This window comes from Ursus americanus, chromosome 2, assembly GCF_024610735.1.
Source record: "Ursus americanus isolate L20-20 chromosome 2, mUrsAme1.1.p, whole genome shotgun sequence".
Taxonomy (NCBI): Eukaryota; Metazoa; Chordata; class Mammalia; order Carnivora; family Ursidae; genus Ursus; species Ursus americanus.
Window position 1 is genome coordinate 85,999,311 of NC_142128.1, and position 24,221 is coordinate 86,023,531.

At 37.0% G+C, this 24,221-nt stretch overlaps 1 protein-coding gene across 3 annotated transcripts in view; it reads left to right on the top strand.

Moving 5' to 3' along the window:
- The window catches only part of HMCN1 (hemicentin 1), a 467,939-nt gene that overhangs the window by 210,362 nt on the left and 233,356 nt on the right, over positions 1-24,221 (top strand). For all 3 annotated transcript variants that reach the window (XM_087858481.1, XM_045811326.2, XM_087858478.1), the window contains exons 12-15: positions 10,805-10,946; positions 12,095-12,222; positions 14,894-15,007; positions 20,018-20,176. In XM_087858481.1, the coding sequence (XP_087714607.1) occupies positions 10,805-10,946; positions 12,095-12,222; positions 14,894-15,007; positions 20,018-20,176 (543 nt within the window). The remainder of the gene's footprint in view (positions 1-10,804; positions 10,947-12,094; positions 12,223-14,893; positions 15,008-20,017; positions 20,177-24,221) is intronic.

The window sequence follows — 24,221 nt, forward strand, 5'->3', positions numbered from 1 at the left end:
ACCTCCCTAATCAGAAGCGGAAGGAATGCATTTTCAAACAATGTCAGTATGTTTTAAATACACTGATTGAGCTAAATCACTAGGTACACATCTTTTGGGATAGGACATGGCTACTAATTACAATTCTCAGCAGGCTCAATGATGGTCATTATGTAGCTTTTTTGAAGTTAGATTTTCTGTAGTAAACACAGATAGAAGAGTCAAAGATCCTGTAAAATATGTTTTACAATCTGTACAATTCAATAGAAATTACATTTGGTAATTAAAGACTAATTATTTCCCTGTTTCTCGTGTAGCATTGCTTGATGTCAGATCATTCAACATATTATCCACAATGGAAAAAAAGTCTTTGGGAACAGTTATAAATCTGTTCTGTTCTGTTTTCAAAAATATGAATCAATTAAGTGGTTCAGCTGAATGTAGGTTTTTAACTATCCCCAAAACAAGGGTATTTAGATTTTATTTTAAGAACTGAAGTAGGGGCGCCTGGGTGGCTCAGTTGTTAAGCGTCTTCCTTCGGTTCAGGGCGTGATCCCAGCGTTATGGGATCGAGCCCCACATCGGGCTCCGCCTCTGGGAGCCTGCTTCTTCCTCTCCCACTCCCCCTGCTTGTGTTCCCTCTCTCGCTGGCTGTCTCTCTCTCTGTCAAATAAACAAATAAAATCTTTAAAAAAAAAAAAAAAAGAACTGAAGTAAAAAAAGAAAAAGAAACTTTATACTAAAAACTACTTAATGGAATATCTTCTCTTCAGGGTCTGAGTTCCTCATTACACGAAATTATCACTAGGAACATTTAGGACCTTGGGAATCTTCCATCATAGGGATCAATTGACAGCCCTGAAATACTTTTTTTCCAAAATGTAAATCAATGCCTTTTTAAACAACAACATAGCAATTGGTTGCTCCACTAGGTAACTTTTGGACACATACCCTTTTGGGGGAGGCTAAGAAAAGCTTCTAAAACTTTATAACCCTATTTCTTTTGAACACCGAAAGTTACTGAGCTAAAAATCCTTTCTTGCCTGATTCTGTTAATCTCATTGCTTTCTGCAGTAGTGAAAGCACTAGACCAGGAGTCAGGGTACTTGGGATCTATTTTAAGGAATCATGCCTGGCCTCTTTCTCTCTTTCACTCTTTGTGCTCCTTCCCCCGGACCACGCAAACACAGTGTATCAGTTTTTAAAATTGATTTCCAATGCCCTTTCTGTTTATGGACGTATTGGAACATATTTTCTATGGTTTGACGCTAGAATCAGTGGATGCTTGGGAATGCTGATTGGGATAAGTGTGAATGAGCTAATGTGAAATATAGAGTTCAGATGGAATTATCCTAGATATAGTGATATGTTAGGTCTGTGTGCCTTCCACTTTCCCTATGCGTGGTTAGTTTAGTTCTTCCCTGTGTCTCAAATTGCTCCGTTTATTTCCACTGGGAACACCCTCACCCATCTCGAATGTCACATGCCTAAACTATTAAAATCCTCTTTTTGTGGACTTCTTTCCTTTCAGTTTTGTTCCCTCACTTTAATCCATATTATAACCAGGCGAATTTTCCCTAAATATTGGTTTAAATGTCCATGCATTCAGAACCTTTGTGTTGTTTCCTAATTACCCCAGAAAAAAATTTACAAACCTCAGCCCTCCACAAACTGACTCCTCCATAATACTTTTAACACTTTATCTTTGACCTTTTCCCTCATAAAACAGCATATGGTGAAAAAAAAATGTTTCCTTTCAATATGAGGATACTATTTAAGGCAACATATTTATATGTCTTTTCCTTTATTCCTATTTCTTTAATATGGGGGGCTAAATATTTGAACTTGTTATTAAGGCTTCACCTCTAATTATGAATTGAAAGTAGAGAAACTGTCAGATTTACTATTTCCTGCCATAAAATATTACGGATGCTGCCAAATTTTATATGTCAGAGCATTATCAGGCAGTTGATTTTTAGTGTCTATATATGAGTTTTGAATTTTCTTGGTATTGAAGTTCTCGAAAGGATGTTCTTCATTCTCCAGAACTGATTTTCTGGTGGCCGCTGAATGTTTCCTCTGCCAGGCTCCACGTCCATTATACTTTCAGTGGATTCCTGTTTTCTACTGCTTTGACCCTAGCCTCTGCTCCGCTACTTCCCTCTTTCCATCATTCGCCCAGTTCCACTTCCCATTGCTTGAGTCACAGAGGCATCGCAACTACCTTCAAATTACATCATTCTCATTCTGGTTCTATGACCTGGTTCATAGAGCTGTTTTGTACTTTAATGTTTCCTATCTAAATCCTAACTGTGATGTGAATTCCCTTTCATAAATCACCTTCTTTCTCCCATCCAAGTACTAACAAGGCCCGACCCTGCTTAGCTTCTGAGCTCAGATGAGATCAGGTATGTTCAGGGTGGTCTGGCTGTACACTAAATCACCTTCTTTCTGAATATTGGTTGGTCTCTTTGTTCTGGCTTCTGTAGAACTTCTTTTTTTTTTTTTATGCCACACAGTTTTGCACTTAATCACCATCAATTCCATGTGTCTAGTTTTTCCCCAGTATTATTACTGAGGTACTTCTTGACTCCCTCCTTTTTATCCATAGTGCCTTGCACTAAAGGAAAAACACAATTGCACCCAAGAGGAGTGTGTTCTTAGTTGCTGAATGGACCTCAAAGTAATAGTAACACTATAGGGAAGATTTGGGTCACTAACCTTATGTTTCATGTTTCCATGTTAACTTCAGTGGCTTATTTGGGTCACATCAACAATTTTATTTATTTATTTTTTTGGAGAGAGAGAGCCTTCGCACGTGAGCAGGGCACGGGGAGCAGAAGGAGAGGGAGAGAGAGAATCCTAAGCAGGCTCCATGCTCAGCGCTGAGCTGTACATGGGACTTGATCCCAGGACCCTGAGGTCATGACCTGAGCCCAAATCAAGAGTTGGATGCTTAACCGACTGAGCCACCCAGATGCCCCAACAATTTTAGATTTAATTATATGAGAACTTTCTTTTCTAGGTGCAGCACATGCCAGCATATTATTGCTTACATTTAAAATCAGATTTTATAACAGTCTGATAATTATCTTATGAAAAATTTATAGAGATATTTTTTAAAGTATTGTTTACCCTAATTAAAAATTATATCATGGGTGAGTTTGGCAAAATTTTTTGAAATAAGCTAAAGTAATATATCAATTTTAAGGTGATAGTGGCTACCAAATTTCCAAATTCTTGTACTGGCCAGACTTAGGAGGAGAAGTTAGGATAAGTGGGGTTTCAGAGGGAAGGGGGGTGGGGCAATGGGATAGGCTGGTGATGGGTAGTAAGGAGGGCACGTATTGCATGGTGCGCTGGGTGTTATACGCAAGTAATGAATCATGGAACTTTACATCAAAAGCTAGGGATGTACTGTATGGCGACTAACATAATAAAAAATTATTTAAAAAAAAGGATAAGTGGGGTGGTATTTATTACACAGTATGAGTTTAAAGATTTGTTTAACACATGCTATCTTCCTGTTTATCTGGGACAAGAAACAAATCTATTGATTTCATTGCTCCTCCTTTATGAGGAGGACTTTTAAAGCTGAAGATGAATATGAATGGCCTAGTTAAATATTTTAACATATTCCATGTATAACTGACACTTCCTCTGCAATTGTGTGCTGCCACATGGAAATCAAAGGGCCAGACAAGGTTTCCTTTTCTTTGCCATGTTATGTCTGTATGAACATTAGAAGTACTAATTTTTTTTCTATGGTGTCAGGAAAGGGTGGATGTCTGTCACTAATTAGTTCACGTCACCAGGGAGAGTATTGCAGTAAAAAAGGAAATATTTTTCAAGATGATTGATGAAGTTAAGTCCCTAATGACCAGAATTACTTCACTAAGTATGAAATTGATATTATCATAACCATATGCTCATTACATCATCACAACTACTTTTTAACAAGTGCCAGGTGACATAGGTATTAGCATGTTTTTTTTAATCGGTCAAATGTGAAAAAAAATTAATTTATTTTTATTGAAATTTCTGATAAATTTTGAGTATCTAGAAACCTCTCAAGTTTCAGAAGAATCAAATAAGATATATTTAGTATTCTTTATTAGTAGGATGTGTAATCTAAATAAGCAAGTATGAGAATTGTGATCAAGTTTCATTTGTAAATGCCTAGATAATACCTACATACACACTTATTTTAAATACTGTAGTGCTTATTTTACCATCCTTTGTCATACTTTACCATATAATGGAATACTGATAATAGCAAAAATTACATAGTGCCTACTATACACCAGGAATCATTCTAAGTGTTTTATGTATGTTAATTTAGCTACTCTGCAATAACCTGGTGAGTTATCATCCCTATTAAGGTATAGACCAGACACCATGGATTATTTAACCATTTTAAGGCTTATTAAGTGCTTTCTCTGTAAAATGGCAGTGCCACTTCATAGAGTTAGATACCTAGCATATAACAAGCACTCAATAATTTTGCCCACCTTCCTATTTCAAGAACTGACTACCAGAATGAGATTTAGTTCCTAATTGTACATGATTTCATTTTGTATACAATATTCTGTGAGTTCTTTGTGGTTATAAAGTGTCCGAAAATCATAGGTACTCAATAAATGTTGTGTGAAAGGTTGAAAACACAAAGAAATTTGCCAAGTACTATAAATATAAGAGTGGTAAAAAATATTTTAAATTGTTGTTTTGGTAATTCAAAACATTACCATTATCTGATTAATTTATCGATGATAATTAAATCATCTTGAAGAGAAAGTCCTTTAGGTCTTTTTGACAGTGTCCTACCAGAGGCATAATAGCAACAAATCAGACCCAGCTGACAACCAACAGAAAACATGCCTTGTGAGTGTGAAAATGACATTGAAGATTTGCAAGAGTTAGGCAAGATTTTATCTTCTACAGTCTTTGCAGACAGAGCAGTGGCTGTTTACATGGCCACTTAGAATTCATTTTGCCAGCCTTACCATTCATAGTGTGTCAAGACACCCAAGTTTTAAAATAGTGTTTTTTTATTTTTAGTATCATAATCTATGTGTAACTCTTTAAATCATTGGTGAGAAATTATAAAAATATATTTTGCTTTTATTATGATTAAAATATGAAGAATGAATTAATGCCTTAATACTAATGAAGTGCCGTGTTTCCATTGCTTTGGCTAATGAAAAGCAAGTGGTTATTTATGATGATGTTGATGGTTGATGATGGTGGTGGTGATAATGGTGATGATGGTGATAATAAGGGTGATGGTTGTGATGGTGAAATGAGATTAAAAACCAACCAAGAATGGATTACTTCTCCCCAAAACCTAAAATTTGACTTTAGACTTTGATGGAGTTGAACTAAGGTTTTTAAACTTGTTCTTGTTCAATTAAAACCATTTTTTCAAAACAAAAGGAGCTTTTTTCTAGGAAATTAAAAATTCTAACCATTGAGATAATTATAGTGAGGTCTATTGCATCCTTATTTAACCTAATCAGGTGAAGCCTGAATCATTCTGACCATCTTTATTCAACTGTTATTTGGCAGAAATCTAATTTTGCTTCCATATTTGTTCATGTCCTTTCTGATTTTCTTATTGTCAGCGGAAATATTCTTTCCAGAACAACGGCAAATTTCTCACCTTCTGTGAGATGATGTCATCCCATCTGTGTGTATGCACACAGACTGATTTCATGACCCTGAGCAGCACCCTATATCCAGGCTTTATTTGAGAAATGACCTCTTAACTCTCTGCATCCTGGTTTGAGTAACTGACATTTATTTTTACATTGATACATAAACTACCGAGCCTGCCAGTGGAATTCTTGCTGGGCACGATGCCAGGCCAGTTCAGTCCGACTTCATTGGAAGGTACCATGTTTAGACAAAAAAATCCCAAGAACTGCTGAATCTTTGCAGCAATCCTAGGTCAAAATGATCTAGACATAAGAAATATTTCATTTTTAGAGAGTGGGACTGAATAAATGTGGGTATTCAATAAATTCCAAAGAGAAAAAGCGTTCCTTTTTTCCTCATCCCTTGAAGATTATCTGCACCACTCCCACAGCATATGTAGTCCTCTGGCATTTCAGAATTGATGGACTCCAGATGCAATCACAATTTGAACTTGTTGTCCATGGCCAGTCTGCCCTTGACCCCCTACATTTCTGTAGCCCTATGTTCACCAAGAAGAATCCATGGAATAATGAGACTATCAACCAAGTCCACAGGCAGGAAAACCCTTTAAACATTAACTTCAAAGACAATCATAATTTGAAAAACACAATGTAAACAGGAAAAAAGGGGAGGTGATCGTAAGCTGCTAGCAATTAGGCACTAATTAGTTTTGTTCAGTTGTGTAGCTGCCCAGTCCAGCAGTACCACTTGTATCTCCTTCAAATGTGTCAGGATTCCTCAGACTAATTTTTCATAGGGAAATTAAGCCACAATTTGCAGACTAACATAGTAAAGATATATCATAAATATATACAAGTCTAACTAACTGAATTCCTGGATTTCATTTATATTAAAAACCCAGTTAGATGGAATGTTGATACTATGTCTGTTTGGCTCATCATTGTATCCCTACAGGTTAGCACTGAGCCTGGAACATCATAATTGTGCAAAAGTCACATGTTATTAAATTTATTTATTTTTGTTAATCTATTTCAAACGCTGTGGAAGTGAATTTATTTTCATTTCTTTTTGAGTGGGAAATATTTACACTAAGAAAATTATTTCTTTGATGGTACTTTCTTTGAGGATTTATTCTTACTCTGTAGTAATCTAGATGTAAAATGTGGAATTGATAAGACCAGATATATCAACATTCCAGTTACCCCAAGGAATTTTTGTATCCTTTTTGACAATAACTTCCTGATTTAATATTTCATTTTCAAAAGTCTATTTTTTTGCCATAGAAGTGGAATGCATGCAATAGGAATTTTGAATAATTGATATTTCCTGTTGTGTCCTGTGAATCCATGGGCTGAGACAAATGATCAATATAGCAATACCTTGAGTGGTGTCAGGCATAAAAATTCTTAGAGCCAAGTTACAGTTTAGGAATGGACTATATTCCATCAATAGTTTTAAGTGTCTATTATTTACAAGTCACTGTATAACATGCAAGGGATGTTAAGTACTGTAGGAAATAATGGAATGTGGAATAATGTGAAAGACATTGTCTTTACCTCAACAGATTTATAATCTAAGAAAGAAAGAAAGAAAGAAAGAAAGAAAGAAAGAAAGAAAGAAAGAAAGAAAGCAGTTCAAACAAAGCAGGAAGCAGTCAGGACAAGTTGCGGCTCCACACCTGTGTTCACTATATAGAGAGATGAAAAAGGCTCTATCTAGAGACTTTTCCAGAAAACAGGTTTATACAGAAGTTCCAGTTTAGCAGACAGAAGCCAATGGTCAGTTGGTGGGAGCAAAGTAGGAAAGGGTCACCTGGTAACCAGGGGAGCACAGAAACATGACATTGGAATCAAATTCATTTTACTCTCAAAGAGGAGTTACTTCCCTTGCTTTAAAATTCCTTTGGATCCAAAGAAAACCAAAGCTGGTGGCATCACAATTCCAGACTTCAAGCTCTATTAGAAAGCTGTGGTCATCAAGACAGTATGGTACTGGCACAAAAACAGACACATAGACCAGCGGAACAGAATAGAGAACTCAGAAATGGACCCTCAACTCTGTGGTCAATTAATCTTCAACAAAGCAGGAAAGAATATCCGATGGAAAAAAGACAGTCGCTTCAACAAATAGTGTTGGGAGAATTGGACAGCCACATGCAGAAGGATGAAAGTGGACCATCTTCTTACACCATACACAAAAATAGTCTCAAAATGGATGAAAGGTCTAAATGTGAGACGGGAATCCTAGAGAAGAAGAAAGGCAGCAACCTCTGTGATCTCAGCTGCAGTGACTTCTTGCTAGACACGTCTCCAAAGGCAAGGGAAACAAAGGCAAAAATGAACTATTGGGACTTCATCAAGATAAAAATATTTTGCACAGCAAAGGAAACAGTCAACAAAACCAAAAGACAACCGACAGAGTGGGAGAAGATATTTGCAAATGACATATCTGATAAAGGGCTAGTATCCAAAATCTATAAAGAACTTATCAAATTCAACACCCAAAGAACAAATAATCCAATCAACAAATGGGCAGAAGACATGAACAGATGTTTCTCCAAAGAAGACATACCAATGGCCAACAGACACATGAAAAAATGCTCCACATCACTTGACATCAGGAAAATACAAATCAAAACCACAATGAGATACCACCTGACACCAGTCAGAATGGCTAAAATTAACAAGTCAGGAAATGACAGATGTTGGCGAGGATACAGAGAAAGGGGAACCCTCCTACACTGTTGGTGGGAATGCAAGCTGCTGCAGCCACTCTGGAATGCAGTATGGAGGTTCCTCAAAAAGTTGAAAGTAGAGCTACCCTATGACCCAGCAATTGCACTACTGGGTATTTACCCCAATGATACAAATGTGGTGATCTGAAGGGGCACCTGCACCCCAATGTTTATAGCAGCAATGTCCATAATAGCCAAACTATGGAAAAAGCTCACATGTCCATCAACGGATGGATAAATGTACACACACACACACACACACACACACACACACAGACTGGAATATTACTTAGATGGATAGAGAAGATGTGGTATATATATACAATGGAATATTACTCAGCCATCAAAAAATGAAATCTTGCCATTTGCAGCAACATGGATAGAACTAGACAGCATGATGCTATGTGCAATAAGTCAATCAGAAAAAGACAACTCATATAATATCACTCATATGTGGAATTGAAGAAACAAAACAGGGGAGCATAGGGGAAGGGAAGGAAAAATAAAACAAGATGAAATCATAGAGAAAAAACCAGAAGAAACTCTTAATCATAGGAAATAAACTGAGGGTTGCTGGAGGGGACTGGGGTGGGGAATGGGGTAACTGGGTGATGGACATTAAGAAGGGCACAGGATGTAATGAGCACTGGGTGTTATACAAGACTGATGAATCACTGAACTCTACCTCTGAAACTAATAATATACTATATGCAATTAATTGAATTTAAGTTAAAATAAATAAATAAAAACAAAATGCCAATAAATAAATAAATAAATAAATAAATAAATAAATAAATAAATAAAATTCCTTTGGTTCCTTCCCTGTACTGATTGGGCTAGATCCCTGATAAGGGTCATCTAAAGAGCTCTTTCTGGGCCAGAGTCTGGGAGGGGACTTGAGGCCAGCACAATTGGGTCTACCAGGGTGCTGCTGCAGGTATGTGGTCCTAGTGCTGCCCTGGCCATGGAGCTCTTGCCATGACTGACCACCGTGCTACTGCTCATACAGCTGAGCTGCATGGCCAAGTTCTAAGCCAAGATCACCTTGTACTGAGTGCTCTGCTTCATTCTCCACTACGGCCTATTGCAGCAGAACACTCAGATGGTGGAGAACATGAATATCGTCGGTTGGTTTGTCCAGTTCTTCAAGTCCATATAGGGCCTTCACTTTGAGACAGAGGGCCACCAGAAGCTGGAAATGAGCCATCCTTGTGTCATCATTTCTAACCACCAACATGTCCTGAACATGATGGGCCACTTGGAGGCTCTCTGCAAGTGCTATGTGTAGGTCACCAAGCAGGGTTCTCTTCATGGGGCCTATAGACCTGATCTTGTGTCTCAGGGACATCTTTATCAACTGGCAGTGCTCCAGGACAAACCATGACTGGATGTCTGACATGGGCCAGCACATGGTAAGGAAGAACCTCAAAATGTGGATCTACCCTGAGCACATGCAGAAGGACAATGGGGACCTGCTACCTTTAAGGAAAGATGCCTTTTACCTGGCAGTTCAAGTCTAGGTGCCCATCATTTCTGTGGTGTATCCCACCTTCTTCTCTTTCTATGACCCCAAAAGGGAGCTCTTCCTCTTAGGAACATTCAAGGTGGAGATGCTGGATGCCATCTGGTGGCCTCACCATGACTGATGTCCTCAGGCTGTGAGGACCACCTTCTTCCACATGTCCAAGATGCCCCAGGAGAATGGAGTTACTGCAAGGACAGTCTAGTAATCAAGGCCATGGGGCAGAGCAGGACTGGGGGGCTGGATGTCTGGAAGGCAGGACCTGGCTAGAGAATGGGCAAAGGAATCCCCTTTTCCCATTCCCCTGCCCCAGCTGCCAAATATCACTGTGTCTTGCTTCTGTAGCTCCCTTGGCTTTCATTCAGGTCCTTCCTGGCACTGTCCTCAGATCCAGTCCCCTGATGTCCCCCAGAGTAGAGTTAGCCAGACCCTTCGCAAGCCCTGAGGGCAGAGCCTCATCCACTCTCATCCGTCCAGGTTCTGGAAGTAGGAGTAGACCTGGGGCTCAGATGGGCTGACAGGGCTGGCCTGAGCTGCAAGGTCTCAGGGCAAATGGCCAGAAGTAAGGCCTTCCCCCTGAACTTGCAGGGTAGAGGCAGGCTCTAGGGTCCCAGCCGCAGACTGCATCAGGCTCTCATGGAAAAGAGGGGCTCTGGAGGGACCAAGACTCCCAGTCTTGTGCAACCTGGGCCATAGGGAGCCGGAGAGCAGAGTCTGCAACTCCTCTCAGCTTTGGGGAAGAAATCTGAACCCTACTGCACCTTTGTTGTCACTTTTTATAAACAAACTCTTGGAAGTACAAAATAAAATAAAAGTAATGGTGTGGTGGGAAACCTACAAATCTGCTAACACAGAAAGCTCCTAACATCAAGTTAAATTGCCGTTTCACTATCTATGTTTCTTTCTATTTGCAGAACCACCCAAAGTCACCGTGATGCCTAAGAATCAGTCATTCACAGGAGGATCTGAGGTCTCCATCAGGTGTTCTGCAACAGGGTATCCCAAACCAAAGATCACCTGGACCATTAACGATATGTTTATCATGGGTTCACACAGGTACTGGGTTTGTATCATGTTCTTTGTTTTTACTGAGTGAGGTGTCGATGAAAAACCAATTAAAAGTTGGACGAAACTAATATGACTAAATCCCTAACGTTAAGGGAGCTTTGACCAAAATCCACAACTTTAGATTTTCTAAATAGGCCAGGACATGGCCATAAAATAATAAATGATGAATTGATAGAGTTTGATGTTCTTCAGTCTTGAATTTAATTGCTGGGCCTAAGAGCTTCATAATACTTTGTGTCACAAACGTGACACCATAACACTTGGTTTACCTTGAATAATTGAAAGGAGGATAATAAACTTTCTGTGGGGTAAAGTAACGTGTCATTTTCACTAATCTATAAAATATGGTCCTGGGATCAGGAGAGAGAAGAGGCAAAGGACAGAACAGTAGCTCTCATTAAAATGTGTGCAGACATTCTTTGGAATTCCTATTCACTTTTGCTGTACTACATTGAGATGTGTTTTATCTGCTGGATGACTTCAAAACACAGTGAATCCTTTCATGCGCAAAGAGTGCAACGAACATGTGGAACACGAACAAGGAAGTTTCCAGCTATTGAACTTCCAGTGCTCTGGGTTTTGAGGAGGAGGAAGGCTTAACTATGAGCCAGATTCTCTTCCTAAACTCATCACTGACTTGCTGTGTGACAGGACGTATTGCTTCTCTCAGGTTTGCATTTTGAGGAACCATTTAGCATAGCAATTGACACAGAGTGTGACTGCCTGGTTGCAATTTCTACTTCTTCCATTTACTAACTGCAAGTTATATAATCCCTTTGCTTATCCATACAACAGAGGTAATAATAGTATCTAACTCATTGGGTTGTTATGAGGATTTAAAACATTATATAAAATTTCTGGAGCAGTCCCTGGCACAGAGTAAGTACTAGATACATGGGATCTATTATTATTATTACTACTGCTACTATTATTATTACTCCTACTACTATTACTATTATTACTAATGCTACTACTACTACTATATTTCTGTTTATAAAATGACAACATTAATAATTTCTACAACCAGCACCAAAAATATAAGTCTAAAATGTTTGAAGATATTTGTAAGGAAGATGCTATAGTTTCTTCATACTATTATTAGGGTATTTTCAATTTTGTTTTCTTTTCATCCATAGGTATAGGATGACCTCAGAAGGTACCTTATTTATCAAAAATGCAGTTCCCAAAGATGCAGGGATCTATGGTTGCCTGGCAAGTAATTCAGCTGGAACAGACAAACAGACTTCTACCCTCAGATACATTGGCAAGTATAATCAGTTTAAAAGGCAGTGAAAACAGGATGAGTATCATATCAAGCAATTTAAAAGTACTTTTCCGAAAATTAATATTAGGAATGAATTTACCCAGTCTTATAATTTATTATTAATTTCATACATTGATTAAAGGAAATACTGTAACTAATTTAAGTTAAAAGTTCAGGGAGTAGGGGCGCCTGGGTGGCACAGCAGTTAAGCGTCTGCCTTCGGCTCAGGGCGTGATCCCGGCGTTCTGGGATCGAGCCCCACATCAGGCTCCTCTGCTGTGAGCCTGCTTCTTCCTCTCCCACTCCCCCTGCTTGTGTTCCCTTTCTCGCTGGCTATCTCTGTCTCTGTCAAATAAATAAATAAAATCTTAAAAAAAAAAAAAAAAGTTCAGGGAGTAGATAGCTTCATTAGTCAACAGAAGTCCAGGAGGCTTACAGATTGTGGTAGAGTCCCAGATGGTCCACAGAGTTCTATCCTTCCATGGTTTTTCTGTTGTTTGCACTATTTTGCTGACATATTAATAAATTTTATATCCTTTCTAGTTTACCTCAACTTCCATTTTATATTTTTTCACTCATATTCAAAACTTTGTAATATTTCTATTATGATTAAATATTTATAACATTTCTGTCATTTATCCTATCTACATATTATTTTCACTTTTCATCTTTAGTTTTTCCCTTCCAAACATAAACATTTATTGAAGATGTATTTCTTGATAATTATTCTATAATATTCCATAATATAATGATTATCATATATTCTAATATATGACTGTAATCTACTATATTTTAATATAATCATATATTCTGATATAATAGAACATTCCTTTTAATTTGTTTTTTAAAACAAATAAAGGACAAGGGTATTACATGCTCAATATTAGTTTGTAAATTGTGAATAATTAATGGTTAGCAATCTACCCTGCCATTCCTAGTAAGGTAGTGAAACTGGCAGTGGAAGAGAGGAAGAAAGCTAAAATAAAAATTGAGAATTGTAGTTGGTGTGTACATATGAGGGGGGTAGCAAAAGTGTCATAAATATTGAATCTGAAAGCCTGAAAAGAAGTGGAAAGAAGTGGTCTCGTTGACAGAAATGAGAAGGGCACATGGCGAGTAAGTTTGGAAGACTGAAGAGGAAATAGGCAGTGGGAATGCAGAAAGAGGGGTGGAAACAGATTCTGAATTGTAGAAAAGCATTTTGGTTCATTCACAAGCCAAAAGAGTTGACCCACTTATTTACCTTATTAATCACCCAGAGTATCTAAAAATACTCCAGATTGTGGAATATAAAATAAAAAATATATGTTATGAAGTCCTTACTTTTTGAGAGCTTGCATAATGGAAGTGGCTATACATAAAGAATTATAAGACAGCAGACAGACAAGTACCACAGTGAGGGTTGGCAGAGAGGAAGATTAATTCTGACTGGGGAATTTGTAAAGATTTCTCAAAGGAGACAGGATTTCAGCTCAGTCTGGAGGAATGAGTGGGATTTGAAGAGCTGGGGCAAAGGGCATTTCAGGCCGAGGAAACCGCTTTTGCAAAAGAAGGAAGATAGGAGAGAGTAGGGGCTGTCTTGGATTACCAGTTTAGCTTTGTAGCTTGTGATAAGGAAAGGAAATGTTGTGGAGGGTAAGTTAAAAAAGAAAGATCTTCACCAGTTTATGATTTTTGAAAGCCAAACTAGAGAATTGTGAAATAAAATCACCAGAGGTTTTCTAACAGAAGATTAACATGATCTTTGAGAAGTTAACTCTTAGGTTTGTTTAAAACTACCTCAATTCAAATTAGAAAGTCCTAACATGCCCAGTTCAGAGAAAAACATATAAGTGAATGAAAGCATTAAGCAAGGGAGGAAAGAAACTCAGAGAATCTTTGTATTTAGCATCAAAGGGAAAAAGAGAATGGAGACTCTACTTTTTATAGATACAACTTTTACTCTTAGACTGCACCTGTCTCTGTAGTTAAACATGAATATTCTTTTAAAAGAAATATTTTATTTATTTATTTAACAGAGATAGAAACAGCCAGCGAGAGAGGGAACACAAGCAGGGGAGTGGGAGAGGAAGAAGCAGGCTTATAGCAGAGGATCCTGATGTGGGGCTCGATCCCGTAATGCCGGGATCACGCCCTGAGCTAAAGGCAGACGCTTAATGACTGTGCCACCCTGGTGCCCCTAAACATGAATATTCTTAAAATCACGTAGATAATGCTATAACAAATTCAGCTGTAATTATATTGTCCTCAAGTCTTAATCTAGCCAAGTCAGTCTTATCATCATAGCTCTTTTGATATTTTTATTACTATCAGTCTTCTCTCTGTTCCTTTAGTATTCCTTGTTATTTCTATGTGTTCAGATTTCTAAGATTTTTCTTTCTTTAAGTATCTTTTTTTCATAAAGACCTTTCAGTTAATTTCCTAAATTTTTTTACTCTTTTATCAAAATTATTTTTGCATAATATATATTTGGCCTTAATAAATGATCTTTTCATCACACACATCTTACACTTGCATTGTAAGAGTCTCTTTCTGTTTATAAACATTGAAAAAGCCACAAGCGCATGAATTCTGGTGGATTTTGTTAAACTGATTCATTTAGTGTAATCATAAACAAGGTGCATGTTGCATTGGGCCAGGCATTAACCATTTGCATGTTTGTTTTTTTCAGAAGCCCCAAAATTGATCGTAGTTCAGAGTGAGTTCTTGGTTGCTCTTGGGGACACAACAGTTATGGAATGTAAAACCTCTGGTATTCCGCCGCCTCAAGTTAAATGGTTCAAAGGTACATTTCTTAAGTATGTTCATGTCTGGTTCACTTAGTTTTGTTTTCTCTTTTAATACGATGATTTGTTAAAATTTTGTTTTGGTGTGTGACTTAGCAGCCCCATAAAATGTGTTTATGATCTCACTGGAGACAATAGTTCAAAATTCTGAACTCTGAATTTCAGGATTTGACATCTGGTGTGGATTATAGGACCATGAAAATCAAAGCAGGAAAAGTTCGCCTTTGCTAATCCAGCTGAACATTCTCTTTGTTAGTTTAGGATTGTTTCCTGTAGAAAATTGTCCAAGAATACTCTGTTAATGTTTAAAATGGCCTTCCTCATTTTGGTTCACTTTTCTTAGAGATAAAGGCTGTCACTATTAGAAAGTTTTCTAGATCCCCAAGGACACTTTCTATAAAGTCATGAAAAAAGACATAACATTAAAACTTACAGGTAAATGAAAGGCAAATGTGTTGTGTGGTTGGCTTCATCATGCATAGTAGATGCTTGTATCAAGCATGGAGATTGTCTGCCTGCATTTGTAACATAAAGATTACACCTTTGTGATTCTATAATAAAATAACAGTAATTACTGTGCTTTGTCTTAGTGAGAATACACTTGAGTCCTGGTCCAGGCTCAGATGCTGACAGTGGATATCTGTGTAAAACATCCCGCTTCTGTTTCTGTCTCAGTTCTTCCAATCTATGAGCAAGAAAAATTCCCGCAAACACTCTAAAAGGGAGGTTGCTAGGATTATTGAGATGCTGTTTGCAAAATACTTTTTAATCTTCGGATGAAAAATGCTAAACAGTACAAAGAACTATTGTTATGATTCTGTTTGTTAAATCACAGACATCCCCATGGCAACAGGTTGATGTCATAATCACAAAATTATGAATTCACCTCGGGTTCAAACTCTTGGGGAACATGAGGTGAAAAAGAAAGGCTTTATGTAGAAAACAAACACTTTTAAATAATACAAATCAAAAACAGGAAAGCTAGGAGATAATGCCATTTTCATGGTTTTCCATGTTAAATGATTTTGAGTCTTCATGTTTTCTGTGATAAGAAAAGTGTTTCTGAATTTGCTTTTTAATTAGGTTTATTTCAGGTAACATAAATTAATTTTACTTATTTAAAACACTTAAATCTTTGAATTACAAATGAAATAGATAATCAGTGTCAAACTCACATCATAAATAAATCCAGAAAAAAATGTGTTATAGAAGCAGTATTTCTCTTTTTTTAGAAAGTCAGTAGTTTATGTTGAAAATAAAAATTTTAAAAAGTAATATAACCTGCTGATTTCTCTGCCTGTAGATTGCAGAGTCACACAGAAATTCTTTTATTTTCTGAAATTGAGGCTGCTTTTCTGAATTAAATGTAGTCTTCATGTTGGCCTGGGTTCCATAATGGCTTGGAAGTTAAGGAGGAGTTAGGGAGCCATGTAGCCACCATATGGAAGATTCTAGAATTGACTACCTATTAGTTCTCTCAAACATAGATGTTGTAATTCAACAGGCCCAGTAAATAATATTCCATTTCTCTGTCCAAGTTATGAAGGAACAGAGCTAGAATGTAGGCATTAAACACCTACAGATGGTATTGGAGGACATGCTCCAATGTTCATCAACAATATGCAGAACAGTCATAAACCCCACAGTCAGGCCAACCTACCATCCTACCTATCCCAGGCAAGCAATTTATTGCATATGCAGAGTCTGGATCATCAAGAACAAAACTAGAGGATAATTTCTTCTACGTGCAGATTGGCTCCCGAAAGAAAGGGGGAAGAGGCAGCTGGGCTTTCCTTTTCCACCTCTGCTAAGGATGAGACAATAGGAAGGTTATGAAAATTCTACCCATGGAAACCAAGGGGTGAAGAAGAGACCTCACCTTAACCAGAAGAATAACTTTTTCCTCATACCCCCCTTTTTTTTTTTTTTAGCAATTCTGACTGAATGAAGTAGGCGGTGATTGATATGATTATAAGAACACATGGAATCTATATTCTTAACAAATGTTTAAGTGTACAATACAGTATTGTTAACTATAGGCATTTTATTGCACAGCAGATCTCTAGAACTTATTCATCTTGTGAATTTAAACAACAGTTCCTCATTTCCTTTGCTCCAAACCCCAGGCAGCCACTATCCATTAATAAATTGTATTCCATTCAGACCATCAGAGAAAAGGAATTCCAGAAGTACAAATACCCATCAAAATTTTGGATTTTTCACTTTTAGAAATAAGCAACATACAGTGGGTTCAAAAAAGAATCAAGGACACTATTAAAAGGTTGCATAAAGGATATTTCTGGTAAAACAAGAAATTGGATTTTTAAATTTAGATTGGTGTTTCTTAAAATGTAGTTAGGAATCCCTGGCGGTTCCCCATAATTCTTTTCATGGAATCAAGGAGATCAAAATTATTTTCCTAATTATACTAAGATATTATTTGTCTTTTTCACATTCATTGTCTCATGAGTGTATAGTGGAATTTTTGGAGGCTACATAATGCAGAACCAAAGATGAGCACTCAGCTGTCTCCTATTAAGCTAGACATTCTAGAAATTTGCAAAAATGTGAAACACCACTCTTCTCACTACATTTCTCTTGTTTTTGGAAATACAATTATTTTCTCATAAAATATGTTCATTATGTTAAAATGTCATGAATTTGTTATAAAATAAATGCATACATTTAAAATTTTTTCAGTTTCATTTCTAAAATGCTAAATACAAATAAATATAGTTTATATAAACAAAACCTCATTTAAGTCTCCATAATTTCTAAGAGTATAAAAGGGTCTTGAGACAAACATTTTTGTGAACCACTAATTACCATCAGCTATTTGAAAGGATCATGCCAGGGATAATGATCTCTCTGTTTGTTCATCTTACATCCACAGAGACCAGAATTGAATTTAAACTAAAGCATAAAGAGAACCTTCTTCTGTGGTTATGATTGTTAAATCCTAGCATAGATTGTCAGGAAAGTCTGTATATTTTACTATTTATACCATTCTTTTTATCTTATCCAATAATAAAACTAAGTAATCCCTATTTCATTTCCATCTCAAAGTTGTATACTTCTCTATGGCTTCTCAGTAATTTGATGACTAATTTTTCAGTAGAAATGAAGAAAGGAGAGATTATCAAAATGTGATCAGAATGCAAACTTGACAAAACCAGTGTTTTCCAATTTATATTTTGTTTCATTACTGCTATTCTTTAAACATTTTTATTTTGAAAAAAGCTACTAGCTAAAAGTCTTGATTTTTATCCTCTTGTGTCCTTTGACATACACAAAAGAAATAGGAGAGAAATAAATTCCAAAATTCTAAATGCATTTTAGTCCAAACATTCTAATACTTGATGAACAGCTAGGTCACATCGCATTCTCCCTTAGTGGGAGGAAAGTTTATGTCAACATCATCTGCTTTTATTTATGAAAATTTCCCAGAGGCACATAGACACAGCTTTGGTTGCTTCTCTTATTCTCGCGTGGTATGTAGTAGCAAGCTTAAAAGGATGATTTGGGTTTTAAATATTGGAATACTGAAAAATACTTTATTTTTGGCACTGACGGTTGCTAATGTAATTTTTTTGTTGTTTTGTTTTCAAATTTATGGCTCCTTTGACCCCTTCTGCTCCCAAAATTATAAAAACGAAAAGAGAATTGTCTGTTTGTTGCCCTGAGTCTGTTGATTGGTGATTTTTATAGTTTGCTAGAGAATTATTATGTCTGGAGTTCTCTCTCTGTTTCTTTCTTTCTTTCTTTTTTTTTTTGTGAGAAGCTAAGAGAATTACTACTGTGGTCTTCAGGGCACATGGCTAGGCTAATATGTGACATTTTGGAGAGCAATTTTTTAAGACTTGACATCTGGGCATGCTATGAACCCCTGAGAGCAGTGGCCTTCAAACCTCCAGGAAGATTTTAGGACCCCACAAAAAGCTTGATATCACCCTTTACAAAAAAGCTATGGACAGCAAGCATTAAACATCCGGTACTGGTTGTGTTTTTTTTTTTTTTTATGAAATTGGTCATCCTGGTTAGTTTCATTCTTAAGAGAGGCGTCACTCTGAAGGAGGAGAAACAAAGGAGAGTTATGAAGCTTACCTTACAGATTAGTTGAGGCATTGCCTGTCTTCAGAGAGAAATGGTTCTCAGGGGTTTTGAGGTGCTTCAGGGACACACCGCATACAAAGGTAACTCAGACATCACTAATTTTTCGCTGGTACCATTCTAGCCTCACACTGAGGTCATAGTTTCATCCTCCACACATTTATTCCTTGCCTGCCTCTTCCAGAAGCTCATAACTTCAACTTAAAGGACTTGAATGAGTAATACAGATTTAGTAGAGGTATCCTGGGAGATTTATATAAGACAGTTCTCTCTGGCCATTGTAAGAAATTTCTCTTCCATTTTTCCTCTTCTACCAGCAAGCTCTTCCCTACCCTGTCTGGATAGCTGTGATTGCTTCTTCGCCAGACATCCTCAGAAGCCTCTCAGGTAGCCTATACCTCTCCCAAGATACCATCTAACTTATAGCATTCAGCAAATCAAAACACTGGTCATTGCCCAAACTAAGAACACCATAGTCTCCTAAACACTTCCTGGATAACTGAAATTCATCCTGTCATAGAAGGTAGAAACCTTTTTCCAACTTTCGTCTTCCCATTCTCTTCTTATCTAACACAGCCACTGTGGCGGCTGCCATCCTTTCCCAGCCCCCCGGTGCATCTTTGAAGAGTTCATTCTTATTTAAGTACATGTACAGTAGAAAATATTTGGGGCCAGATTTTTGGCTCTAGGTCAGCTCATAGAATTATACAGACTAATAAATCAGCTTAGTGCCAAGAAACACTTCATTCTTTCTTTGCATAAACATTGTTTAAGTGTCTATGTTGTATTTTAAAAACTTCACAGTCCTGTTTTCTTCAGCAGTTTTGAAATCAAACCAATACCAAAGTAAACTATGTAAATACTTTAGTGTTTAATGTTCTCCTTTTGTTTTGACCTAGGGGATCTTGAGCTGAGGCCCTCAACATTCCTCATTATTGACCCTCCCTTGGGGCTTTTGAAGATTCAAGAAACTCAAGACCTGGATGCTGGTGATTATATGTGTGTAGCTGTCAATGATGCTGGAAGAGCTGCGGGCAAGATAACTCTGGATGTTGGCTGTAAGCATCCCAGCTCTGATAGACACGTTTGTGTTTTCCAAGCTAAGAACTCTGAAATGATTGAATATAAATATTTGTCAGAATGGACAAATTAGAGTTAGCATTTCAGATGATTAATATAATAATGGTAGTAAGTATTTACCAAGTGCTTTCTATGTGCCATGCAGTGTGTAAGAACTTTTGTATGCATTATCCCATTAAACCCTCATAGCAATCCTAAGAGGAAGATATTATAATTGTCTGCATTAGATAGATAAGGAAATGGAGGTATAACAAAGCTAAGTAACTTGACCAGGATCACAGATCTATGAGGGGACCAAGCGTGAATATTTGAACCCAAGTTATCTGACGTCAGAGACTGTAGGCTTCATTGGTATATCATCTGTCACCAAACATTTTCCTAATGGGAGTTGGATGACACAGAATTCCTAAGTATTAACATCTGGAGGCCAGAAATTAAACTTTGGCCCTAGACCATAATTTGGAGATGTTGATGATAGCAAAGGTAGCAGATTCTGCTTTTGCTTTTACAAAAAAAAATTTGCTAGCAATGACTCCTCAGTGTATAAAATAAAGTACTAACTACAAATAAATGTCAGTCACAAAGTGAAGGATACAGTGTGTGCATTACAACTATCGTCAGATTACTCAAGAAGTTTGGTTCGCCCTTCTTCTTTGTCTCTCCATCTCATGTTTCTTGAAAAAAAAATTATTTTTCTACACAGTGTGGTAACACATGAAATAAAACAGAGCTTGCTTTGTATGAAAAGGAATCTGGCAGCTTAATTTTAACAGATAATTCAAATGTTTACATCAGTTAAACTTATAAAATATGACATTTTGTTAAATTGCATTTTCATTTATGTATGATGATTTTCATGCCTCAGCTGTTTTTTTTTTTTTAAACAAAAGTCAGGAACTATAAAGAAAATGCGTATTTTTTTGGAATAAAGTAATACGAAACATTTTAGTTCTCTTAATTCTTTAAATGAATATAAAGGCCCTCTAAGTTTAATATTTTGTTTCGTATAAACTAATTTTTTCCCTCCTGGGATCTTTTTTGATCCCCTTGCCCCTGGGCTGTCTGAACACTGCATTCTTGGTGATTATGCCCTTGGGGTAGAATCAACAAAACTGGAAATGGCCACAAAGACCACAGTAGAATCTGACTAGGGCACAGCAAAATGTGTTTGACCATGACTAAACTCTGAGGTTATTAAGAGAAGTGCCTTGGAAATAAGATTGGAATCTTTGGGTGGAGGACACCTGAATCTACCGGCAGAGTTAAAACACAAGGAAACATTTTAGAAAAGTAAGGCCCAAATGAAGAGGATCACTTGATACAGAATTCTTGTTTCTAAGAAATATACAAGTACAGTGTTTCAAATTCCCAACATTTTTTAGCTCTGCTTCTCCCTCTTTCCTGCCCAGATAATTTACCCAACATTCTTCTAGAAGTTGTCTAGCTCTAGAGGAAGAATGAATTAGCCTGAGTAATTGTTCCCAGTAAAAGCGGAATGACACCTTCACCCCTCTCTAAGACTGTAGAAAATCTAAACAGCATACACATTTCTTTGCTTATTTACTGCCTTCTCGATAATCTTTTTAGTTTCTGGACTTTTGACTAGTGAAAAACCATGTAAAGGTTAGGGCTGTCTGTCGTGGAATGACCTGCATTGGAATAGGAAACATCCTAACAAATGTTTTGTATTTATCCTTCATTTCTTGAACTGAATTTTGTTTTATGTCACTCCTATTCAAGATCTTCACTCTCTATGACCTTTTCTAAAACAACGGCTCTCTCAACTTTTATCCCAGTCATCGTGCTGATGGAGCCATTAACATAAACTCAGTTGTTTCCTTACTGTAACCTTGATCATTAAGTTGCCAAATAACTTAATACTAACATTAGTGCCATGCATGCATCTGTTAATGCCTTAACGATCTCCTTATTCACCATTAGAATTCTGAGTACCTTAACTCACAGTTTGGTTAGACCTTGTCTGTCCACATAAAACTATGGTTATACATCCCAGCAGATACAGGGTGTAACTTCCAAGGCCTGTGCAAATCACAGTTGCAGTGCTGGTTGTGGTTGTCACTATTAGGTTTAAAAGCAAACAAGCAAAAAAACCAAAATTTTCCTCAGAATTTATGTAACGGTTAAGGGAATAGGCTTTGGAGAGAGACTGGGTCTGCCTGACTTTTAATAGTACCTTCCTGATAAGTTGGTTGTAAAGATGAAATGAGACATCATCACCCACCCAGTAGCATTCAGCATGTCAGTGGTTCCTGCTGTCCCTCCAAAGCTGCTTAATGGCACATGTATCAAATACATGAACTTCACAAATTGAATTGTCATTTTGATTCTTTGAGTCCTGAAAAATCATATCAAAATGCATATATAATAATGGCATACTATTAAAGATTAAGCCTTGGTCTTTTAATATGAAAGTCACTGTTTCAAGTTGATTTTTTTTAAAAGGGCCTGAGACAATTCAAGTGCTGCTTTTAGTAGTAGTGCATAAAATTATTCATTTGCATTCCAAAACTATTGGGCATAAATTTAAGTAGCTTATGACTTAAAAAAAAAAAAACATGCCTTTATTCCTATCATGTAGCTGTTGGGCATTCAGATTGTTTTTGTGGGCCTGTTACCTTACACCAATACTAGATTGAAAAAACAATAATAAAAAAGCTGTTCAATATTATTTTTAGTTATAGCTTCTTGTAGTGTGTCTCCTCTTTGCTGTTTCTCATTATCATGGCTCTGAGTTATGGACATTTCAGGTCAGCAGGGAAAGTTACCAGTGTTTTTCATCCTCTTTTAAAAAGAGGTAGTGAATTGTGAAGTCATTTGGAAGAGAAGATTGGCTACATCAAACAGAAAGTGGGCCTGGCAGTGATTTTATTTGCAATATTCCACACCACTCAGGATTTGAGTCCGTGGTTTTGTGTTTTGTGGTTTGGTAGAAGCAAAACAGTGTGTTCAGCCATTTTAGGAAAGAAAATCTCTGTTTGACTAACATAATGCAAGAGTTGACTTAGTGGATATATATTTAATTATCACTAAAGGAATTAGAATAATTTTATGGAAGAGCTTTTAGAGCAACATGGTCAATCTGTTTGTAATTTTTTTATTTTCAAAGTGATGTATGTACACCGCCATCTCTGTCAGTGACAGCAAAGCCATACCATGTGTTAATTCTGCAGTTCTCAAGGGGTTTGCACACAAATATTTAGGGGATCCCAGTGAGTCCATCATAATCCTGACAGACTGTATGTAGAAGCTGAAATTGAAATTAATAATAGATATAGTAAATTTTGGAGCGAAGATTTAATAAATTAACTCAACAATATTTATAGCCAATGATAGTTAATATTTAGGTGATTACTACATGCTATGTGATTAATAAAGACTACCTCTTTTAACAACATGAGATAGGAAATATTATTACCTCCTTTTTGTTCATGGAGAGATTTTAGACTAGGGGAGGCGAAATAATTTTCCAATTTTACAGAGTAAGAAATAATGGAACTGCCATTCGAAACCACCTAATGGACTGTAAAGTCTCTAAGCAACACAGCCTCCCCTGTACAAGTCCCATGCTTTGTACTACGATCACTGCTGCCCCTTCCCTGGTCCTGTTAATCTGTTTACCATCCACCCAATGTAATTCACTTGGAGTCCGAATTGGCCACTCTCAGGAGTAGGAAGTATTTAAAAGGTTTCTTGGCCTGAGTTAAGAGTTGCTTCATTTTTGAGGTTTGCTTGTCCTTGATGCTGTCTTGGCTGCTTACCTAGTGCCTGGTACTCTCATTTGCCTTGTTTTCTGGTACCTATATGTATATTCCCTTCCCTTTTGCTTGTCTTGTGCCTGACGCTGTTCCCAAAGCTTCTTCACCACGGATGACTTCTCCTGTCTTAATTGAGTTTTATGGGCACAACCTGAGCTCTGTTTACCCTTTTTTAGTCCAGTTTGTTCTTGGCTTTCTTACTTCTGAAAATTCTAATGTCTCCATTTTCACTGATGGCTATATTCTG